General features: G+C 36.5%; 2 protein-coding genes across 2 annotated transcripts; both read left to right on the top strand.

Annotated features, from left to right (window-relative positions):
- LOC114744206 (protein NEN1-like) lies at positions 1–2,971 on the top strand. The gene is made up of 6 exons (XM_028932403.1): positions 1–287; positions 411–568; positions 1,119–1,165; positions 1,265–1,328; positions 1,840–2,501; positions 2,734–2,971. Exons 1-6 carry the CDS (start codon positions 17–19, stop codon positions 2,969–2,971), a joined length of 1,440 nt encoding a protein of 479 aa, XP_028788236.1. The 5' UTR covers positions 1–16.
- Positions 2,972–4,911: 1,940 nt separating this feature from the next.
- Positions 4,912–7,738, top strand: LOC114744207 (protein NEN1-like). Its single transcript, XM_028932405.1, has 6 exons — positions 4,912–5,302; positions 5,443–5,600; positions 5,890–5,936; positions 6,033–6,096; positions 6,336–7,054; positions 7,299–7,738. Exons 1-6 carry the CDS (start codon positions 5,023–5,025, stop codon positions 7,531–7,533), a joined length of 1,503 nt encoding a protein of 500 aa, XP_028788238.1. The 5' UTR covers positions 4,912–5,022; the 3' UTR covers positions 7,534–7,738.
- The last annotated feature ends 2,243 nt before the right edge of the window (positions 7,739–9,981 follow it).

Below are 9,981 nucleotides of genomic sequence, written 5' to 3'. Positions count from 1 at the left end.
CTTTCTGAGCTTTTGAATGGATCACTCTGAAGATGCGCCGCCCGAAATTGTATTTTGGGAGGTTGAAACCATCCACTCCACTTCTGTCATTTTGGAGTTAGGAGCCATCTTGGTTTGCCCGAAGACACTAACGGAGCTCCAACAACCCTACTCCACCCTGGTCCGACCCGCCAACCCTTTCCTCATCTCCACTGCTTTAAAAAGTAGCACCAGAATTGATCGCGATGCTCTCGCCGATGCTCCTACTTTCGCCGACGTCGCCGATGAGGTTTATGAGTTTCTTCATGGTTCGTCCCTTCTCTGCGTTCCTTTCTCCGCCTTGTCATGGCCAAAATGGAGAGAAAAACCAAACATGATGTGCGAAATTGCAAATTATGATTCTTCTTTAATTTGCTTGTTTTTGTGTGTAGAAAGGATTTGGGCGGGTCATAATATCTTAAGCTTCGAATGTGTTGACATCAAAAAGGCATTTAGTGAGTTGAATCGTTCACCGCCGGAGCCTAAAGCCGTCATTGACTTGGTGCCTTTGTTGACTGAAACGTTTGGAAGGAGAGCTGGTGACATGAAGGCATCATTCCTATGTCTATATTTTATGGAGCATATATTTTCGAAAAGTTTGTTTTGCCTATATTTTGTCATGTGTGGACAATGTGATTTTTTTTAAGGGGAAAAAAAACAACTAATCTGTTTTAAATTGAAAGTGCCCTCTAATATTAACATCCATTATATAAACAAAAACAATGGGAAATTAAATGATATTCAAGTTTTCCAAAATTAAAGTTCGACTTCCCGTCTGTTAAATCTCAAGAGTTTGCTAAAATTGAATTGAAAATTTAGATTTAGATTTAGATAGTTACAATTAAGAGAGTGTTAATTGTAAATTAGATATTTAAATCTCATGGGTTGTTCTTAATAATTATTTGCAATTAAAAGTTAAAACTCTCATATTTAAAAATTCCTGAATAAAAATATTTATAACTCATCTTTTACTAATTATCTGATATCATATATATATATATATTTATATATATCCCATAGTTTGGCTTTGTCTAATTTCAAGGCGATTTTATGTGAGCTTCAAGTTTTCATATGTTCAAGTTTTCATATGTTCATTGTAGAGGGCCAGTCTTGCAGCATATTTTGGGCTTGGTCAACAACCACAAAGGTAACCTACTGCTCTAATCGATATAATGCTTTAATTTCTTGTAATAAGCCGGCTATAATAATTTTATTTTTGCTTCCTTTTTCTGCAACAAATGTTCAGGATCTTAGACTATGTTCGCATGAATCTGGAAGTCATTAAACACTGTGCTACAGTTCTCTTCTTGGTAAAGTTTTACTTTGAAGAATTTCTTCATTATTTTCTGTTCTTGCTAATTAAAACCTTTAGCAGCATATTATCATATGTTTCTGCAGCTGATGCTAGATGCTACTACCTCTGGTGTTAAATACAAGGGTTGACAAAAAGTTTACTTTTATTTTAAATATAAAAATTTAATTTATTTTGTCTCTCTTATTTATAACTTTTTTTAAAAAAATATATCTATTAATTACATATAGGAAGAAGGTTTTCATTAAGAGTAGTTACAATGCATATGATTAAAAAAAATAATATTTTAGAAAAACTAATGGGATACATTTGTTATAAATAACTAAATAAATTAATTTTTTAATACCCACAAACAAATTAATTAGTTACTAAGCTATTGTGTTAATAATTGAAGGGAGTAATTAACAATAATTGGCTAGTATTGATTCAACCGGATCAGTTTGGAGTCGAAATGTGACTCGTCAAATAGAATTTTGATTCTACTTCTTAATCCCTTCATCCATGTATAGGAATCAAGTCTTCCAGACATATTCACAGCGAATAGCTGGGTCTCTCCAAATGCTACTCCAAAAACTCGCAGTGCTGAAAAATCTTTACCAGGTAGGCGCTTATTATCACCTGTGGAGAATCAACGCAATGTTTCAACTGCTCCTATTGCAATGGGCAGCTCATCAGAAGGATCTAAATCAAAAACAGTTCAACATCGTCACTTCGACTTACGTAGCCTTCGTGATGAATTAGACACAGTGTCGAATCAAGTAGCTGCCATGGTGGATGAAAAGCCCATTCCAGAGACACCCCAGAAGTCTTCTTCTCTAGCTGTTGTTTTAGAACCTGATGAAATATTTATCTCTCGTCTCACAGCATCTCTTGCTCCATTATATCGAGGCAGTCAAAGGATACAACTATTGCACAAAGGTGTCCTCTTTCAGCTTTGTTGTTCTAATCTTAAGATACGATTTGGAATAAATGGCAGGTTTCAGGACTACGCGGGTCGGCCGAAGTTGAGTTTTGTGGTTGATCTTGATCCATCACAAACCTTATGTAAGGTTCTTGAAGCTTGTGATGGTAAGGCACAGAAGTTATGTTTGGAATCTGGTGGTAGCACAGATTGGAGACCAGTTGTTGCTAGAAAAGATGGCTTCTCTAATTATCCCACCGCGCGATTGCAGTAAGTTCATCATATACTACACATTGAAAAATACATGCACACGTTTATAAATCGATGAAGTGGTTGCATGGGATATTAAGTTTAGTATTGGTTCTTTCACCTCAACAACTAGCTTTTAGGGTATGATTGTCCGTCTCATTCAGGTGCTCATCAACATAAATCTATTGCTTGTAATCAACAAAGATTATTATACGCATCCATTCACTTCAAATATATGTTGACATTATTACAGGATACCTGCAGCAGAAAGCGGGGATAATGCAGCCATATATGCAACTGAAATATATCAGAGAGAGAGATCAGGCAGTAAGAAGAGGGTGGTTTTCGAGAAGTTCGATGTTGGGGAGCTGGCTTCGTTTTTTGAGCCTGGCACGTTTGTTGATGCTGTCTTCTCCTTCGATTCTTATGACTTTCAACAGACTGCAGGGATTAGATTGATTGCCAAAGCCTTGACCATTCATTCCAACTAGAAACACTAATAGCATGTTTAATTTTCTCTACTTTGATGCAAGCCAAATCAGTAGACAGCAAACTATTGAACCATTCGAGTAATCTTAGTCGTTCATTTGATTATCAAATCTTCATCTCATCCACGCAATCTGTTCGATTATCACATTGCTAAATTATTTTAGGCTATAGGAGATTATATTATTTAGATGGCTCCAATGACTAATATATTAAGAAAGTGGGAGCACATGCTCATCATTGGATCATCTAAGATAATTTTAGATGGTCCACATTGAATTTAATTTTTTATGTATTTTAATTATTTAATAGATATCAAAATAAAAATAATCTTATAACTAACACTTTAAAAATAAATTCGTCATTGAAAGAACGATATCTTAAAAATTTTAAATCTGAACAATCCATATTAGATTTTGAGGGTTCATATTACATTACATAGATGAGCACACGATGAGCACTAAATGAGGACTCTTTTTGTTGAATATAAATAACATTATTAAGAAATCAATCCATGTGCATATATATACCCCCTCCAATCTCTAATATAAAAACTAATTAAATAATTAATTTATAAATACTAAAAAATTAGTTAAATTAGTTATTTGTAATAAATTGCTTTAGTTCTTCTATAATATATTTTCTAAGCATGTGCACTATAACACTTCTTGACATATAAAAATCCCTAATTATATATAATTAATAGGGATACTATGAAAAAAATTATAAATTTAAAAGATAAAATAGGTTGATATCTTGTACCTAGGATTAAATTAAATCTTAACCAGAAGTGCTATATTATTTAAATTAAGTTTTTAGTCCTTTCGAGATATAAAATATTTTTTTACTATATGTTTAGTCATTATATGTGGTGAGTGCATGTAAAGAAATAGTTTGCTTTATTGATACAATAACTTCTAAATATGAGTATGCATATATAGCACACATTTCATCCTGAATAATTTCGTGCGTGAATTATGGCCACAGCTTGGATGATTCAAGATGAATATCCATTCAATGAACCCAACGAAAATGCCCTTTGGATTCCAAAAATTCTTTTTCCTTCCTTCCTTGATTCCTTTCCTTTTCCTTTCTCTCCAAGGCAAATTCATCCCTTCATTGCAGATATACCTTGATTCCTCCCCCAATATTCTACCTCTTAGGTGGGTTAATTTAAGCAAGGCACATAATAAATTAATAGCTTACATTTTTATCAATGAATAATATTATAGTATTACAATTAAACCCATGTTGCGTCTGGGTGTTGTTATTATTCTTATTATTATTTAGGTTGGAGTCTAAATGTAATTGTAAATACGTATAGGTCACCTTATATTTTAAACGAGGCATCTTCTTATTATTCCCTTCAGGTCACGTTATTTCTTAATTTCCCAGGGCACGTAGGGACAATATTATTATTCGCATATTTTCGGAGCACTTTTGATATAAAGTCAAATTAATATAATCCACGGCAGTAAGTTGTTGTATAACAACTAAATTAATACCTTTTCAATTGGGATATTCTTAAAGAAAAACGGGAATCAACATAAATAAAATGAAAAAATTATGTAAACACCATGTTGATTTTAAATATATATAAAAATACTTATTTAATTTTGCTATCAAAATTATCAAACACTTCATCCTTCTGGTTAAAAAAAAAATCAAAGGACTTCATCCCTGTCCTTCTTCCTCAGACATTTCAAGCGGTTTAGTATTTTTTATTTACTTTTGAAAGACAATTAAAAAATATTCATTTAATCACTTCCTTTTTTTTTTTTCTCCCAAAAGAAAAAGACAGAGGTGTCTTCGGTCATGGTCCAAATCCAAATCGAGCCTGTGAGCCCAAAAAGAAAGCCGACCGAAGAAGCAATCTCAATTTCGAAAGCAGAGCCGTCTTGTTTTAAATCCGGCCATGCCCGCCGTGTTTTAATTTCACGCGGACATCAAATCAGCAAGTACATCTTTCATAACGAAAAGATTCCCGCTATTCCTCTGCTTCCCTTCTTTCCATTTCATCCTTCAAGCTTGGAGCTTGAAATTCTCGTCGACCTTGATGGGTCCTGCTGAAGATCGGTCCGAAATTGTCTTCTTCGACGTCGAAACCACCGTCCCAACCCGATCTGGGCAGGGTTTTGCCATTCTGGAGTTTGGCGCCATCTTGGTTTGCCCCAAGAAGTTAACAGAGCTCAGCTCTTACTCCACCTTGGTCCGACCCGCCGACCCTTCACTTATCTCCCCCTTGTCCGAACGCTGCAACGGCATAACTCGTGATGCTGTTGCCTCAGCGCCTACTTTCGCTGACATCGCCGATGATGTTTACGAGCTTCTTCATGGTTTGTCCCTTCTGTTTGTTTCTTTTGCTTTGTGATTGAGAAAAATGGAAAAAAAAAAAAACTATAGATTAGGCGGCAAATTGCGGTTATAATTCTTAATTTTTTCTTTCTTTTTTTTGTTTTCTCTGAATTTTGTGTAGAACGGATTTGGGCCGGCCATAACATCTTAAGATTTGACTGTGTTCGCGTCAGAGATTCATTTACTGAGATTAATCGGCCACCACCGGAACCCAAGGGTACCATTGATTCGTTGGTTTTGTTGACTCACCAGTTTGGAAGAAGAGCTGGTGACATGAAGGTACTGCTCCTTTATTTTATGGCACGCTATGTTTACCTCTGCTGAACGAATGTCTACGACTAATAAAAACTCCACTTCGGAAAAGTTCATCATAACACACTTAGAGGATGCATCTGATTTTCTAGACATGCCTATCATCTATCTGATTTTTTATTTTTCAGAATTATCTTCTTTTTTTTTAAATGTGCGCTCTAATAACTTCCATACAAAGAATAAACTTCTGTCAGATATTATCTCTTTGGCTTTTCCTAATTCTTCAAGTTTATACGCATTCATATGTTCACTGCAGATGGCAAGTCTTGCAACGTATTTTGGGCTTGGACGACAGACCCATAGGTAACTAAACCAATCAATGGAATTATATGTAGCGCTTTCTTGTAAGCCGGCTATCATAATTTCATTTTGCTTACTTTTTCTGCTACAAATCTTCAGGAGCTTAGATGATGTTCGCATGAATCTGGAAGTTCTCAAACACTGTGCAGCTGTTAGGTTCTTGGTAAATTTTACTTTGGAGAATTTCATTGTGATCTATCTGTTCTTGGTAAACTCTTCAGGAGCATATTGTTTTATTTTGCAGCTAGTGCTAGATACTAATAATAATTGGCTTGTATTGAGTCAATTGGACTAGTTAAATGTGATGATTCTTTTCTTGTACAATTCGTGAGTTGTGAATTGAAATTTGACTCGTCAAATGTTGAGTCCTGATTCTATTTCATAATCCCTCCAACCATGCAGGAATCAGTTCGTCCAGACATTTTTCCAGTGGATAGGTGGGTTTCTCCAAATGCTACTACAAGAAGTCGTAGCAATGGAAAATCTTTACCAGATAGGGCCTCATCAGATATGAAAGTGAAATCCATGTTATTATCACCTGTCGAGAATCAATGCAAAGAGGGAAATGATCCATCTTCTCCTATTGCAATCAGCAGCTCAGGAAGCTCTGAATCAAATACAGGAGATGCTAATGTAGTTCAAGAGCGTCGATTTGACTTGAGTCAGCTTCGTGATGAATTAAACAGGGAATCGATTCAACCATCTGTCATGGTGGATGAAAAGCCCATTCCAGAGACATCCCAGATGTCTGAGGCATGTAGCAGCGCTGTTGCTGCTTTGAATCCTGATGAAATATCCATCTCTTGTCTCACAGCATCTCCTGTTCCATTTTATCGTGGCAGTCAAAGGATACAACTATTGCACAAAGGTTCCCCCTTTCAGCTTTGCTGTACTGATCTGAAAATACGGTTTGGAGTAAACGGCAAGTTTCAGGATCATGCAGGCCGACCAAAATTGAGTTTTGTGGTTGATCTTGCTCCATCACAACGTCTATGTGAGGTTCTTGAAGCTTGTGACGGTATTGTACACAAGTCATCTTTGGAATCCGGTAGCAGCTCTGACTGGAGACCAGTTGTTGCAAGAAAAGATGGCTTCTTCAATTATCCCACTATGCGATTGCAGTAAGTTCATATCCTACCCATATAAAATGCGTGCATCACACACACACACAAATCTGTTCTTTCTGATCAGTAGAGATCACGTCTTCACTTCAACAAATATAATGGGTAACAAACAACTAGTCTTGGGCTGGGTTTTCAGTCTTCCACGTGATTGACATTACATTGTAGTATTACGAGATATTGAGCCTTTGGAAATTTCCCTTCCTGAGAATTAAACTGATTTTTGTAAATATTGACATTATAGGATACCTACAGCAGTATATGGGAACGTTGCCATATATGCAGCTGAAATATACCAGAAAGAATCATCAGGCACTGTTCAAAGGCTGCTCTTCAGTAAGTTGGATGCGGAGGAGCTCGGTTCCTTGTTCAAAGCTGGGGCATTTGTTGATGCGGTCTTCTCCTTAGAAACATATGACTATTATCAGAACGCAGGGATTAGATTGATTGCTAAAAAATTGGTCATTAATTGCAAGTAGAAGGAATAAGTGGTGACTAGGTGACACATGTCAAATTAGCAGACAAATAATAAATTATTATCAAATTCATATAGTTAGGATTGATAGAATGAATATTGGTTAAGTTGTAAAGTTGATTCCATTGTGAGCTTCAATTTATTTGAAAATTTTCAAGTATTCTGCTAACACGGGCTCTCTCTTGTGGGGAGGCGCTATTTGTGAATTACATATGAGACCCTGGGAATAAGAAATTAAAAAAAGACGTCAGATGGGAATTCAATGCATGTTCAAGACCTCTGCCGCTGTTTTTTTAGTTTCCGTTACTGCTGACTCAGATACGGGCCTTCTTGAATCGAAATTGTTAACATGAAGATTTGCTTCTCTCACAATTCAAGCTTCTAGTCATAATAAATACTTATCATTTACTCTCACAGGCCACATGTCCTGCTTTTGTTTGTTTTTTTCCCCTTTTAAGGAATTTTGTACTAGTACTATGCGAATTTGATAATATACTTGTATGCCTTACACTAAATTTCCAAATAAAACCAAAGTACGGAAAGCTTAATATACGATTGCATAAGTTAGACTTAACTAGTATTGATACACTATATCATTGTAACCTTGATTTGAGCTTTGTGAATCCGTGTCACGTATTATTGGAATCTTAAAAAGAGGAAAAAAGAATCATGGGATAGAGTTGGAGGGTTCTGAAACCTTTGTCGGAAATATAAACCTAACAACTTGGTTGGCCATACCTTCTCTATTGTTTTGCTTGTGAACCAACCATTCTTCATGGATGCTGTGTCCTTTTTCTCCCTTTTATTCTATGTTTGGATAACTCGGAAGTTTCACTAATCAACAAGACAAGTCTGGCATCCTTCACCGTCGTTTTCCTTTTTCTGACCAAACCGCCCTCGTTTAATCCAATAATTAAAAGGCTCTTCCAACATATATCCACGATACAGCATATAGCACTGCTCCTAAAAGAATGTTTGAAAGAGAAAGACACTTCAGGCCAAAAAGCAACAAGAAGGCAAAGACAGACATGTCTATGAAATATAAAACAATCTTTCTTAAGGATGAATACCACTAATTCTTTTTTAAGCAATTTTTTCTCCCACGTTCTCCCCTGCGAATCCTTAGATTAGATTCCATTAGTCTTGAGATTTTGAGACAATTTTAATTAGTTCATCAGATGAAACACAAAAGAAAAAGATTAATGAAATGAATTAGGCGGTCGGTCCTATATCGTACCTTACCCCGCGTGGACGGAATGGTGAGAAAGATATTTTCTATTTTGGACCTGGGTGAGAAAGATATTTTGGAATCAAATAATTTGATAATCATGGTTGTTATATTTTACACGTAAATTTATAATAAAGATGATTGGATACACAGAAAAATATCGTAATGAGATATATGGTAGAAATAAAATCTGAAAGATATTTTGACATAGAAATGAAGGAATTGCGGAGCGAAGCGGAGATCTACCCTCTTCTCTATCTCTACCCACTATCCCACACACTCACCCACACCCACTCTCTCACCCTTTTTCAATTGCACTTTTTTCTCTCTCCTCTGGCCTTTCCACGTCATCTTTTTGGCTATCCTACGCCCCGCGTTCATTGCGCCTCCCCCGCCTATGTCCCATCCGCTGCTTTGCCCCTTCCTCTTTCACCGGCGCACATTAGTCTTCACCAGCATCCCACTTGGTCTTTGTTAATTGCACTTTTTTTTTTTTTTACAATCCAAAGACCAAAAGCTCAAAGCTTGAATTGGTTCTCTTTCATAGTTTCACTCATTCCCAGTTCTGCATTTGTCGCCGACCGGTGGGGTGGAAAAGATCGGATTTTTTGGGGTCTGCTGACTCGCGCTCTTCCTTGTTATCCAAATCCAGATGGTTGATTCATCTGGGACCAGTCTCTGTTTTGATCTTGCCCATTCGTACTTCGGTGTCATATAGTGAATTTCTACAGCTCGTGCCCGAACATTAATGGGTAACGTTTGAACATAATAGCTGAGGCTAGGTATATTTGCGAATAGGGGAGCTTTCCGCGGATGAGTTTTGATTCGATGATTTTGCTGAACAGAGCTCATTCAATTTTTTGTGCTAGTCCTGATTGGGGCTGGGAATAATATTTTCTAGTATTGGCTTATCAAGGTTGTAGGCTTGACGATGATGAAATTCACGTGTGACTGCGTTTGGTGTTCAGGAGGCTCCGTTTCACGGGGGCTTTTGTTCTTTGAATTTTCCTGGTTGATGGATTTAGAGGCTTGCTTTGAGATATTTCGGTGATTCCTTGTAGTTTGTGTTATGGAGACTGAGGAACTTAATTTGAACAAAGAATCTGTTGTTGTTGCTGGAAGTAATAGTAAGTGTGGCGATGGATTCATCGATAGAAGCAAAGTCAGGATTTTGTTATGTGACAACGATGCCAAGAGTTCGGAAGAGGTGTTTACGCTTCTCTT

The sequence above is a fragment of the Neltuma alba genome, unplaced genomic scaffold, assembly GCF_004799145.2.
Source record: "Neltuma alba isolate B1F8T4 unplaced genomic scaffold, ASM479914v2 tig00004287_pilon, whole genome shotgun sequence".
Taxonomy (NCBI): domain Eukaryota; kingdom Viridiplantae; phylum Streptophyta; class Magnoliopsida; order Fabales; family Fabaceae; genus Neltuma; species Neltuma alba.
Note: the sequence above shows the minus strand (reverse complement) of the source record. Positions and strands in the feature narration are given on the sequence as shown.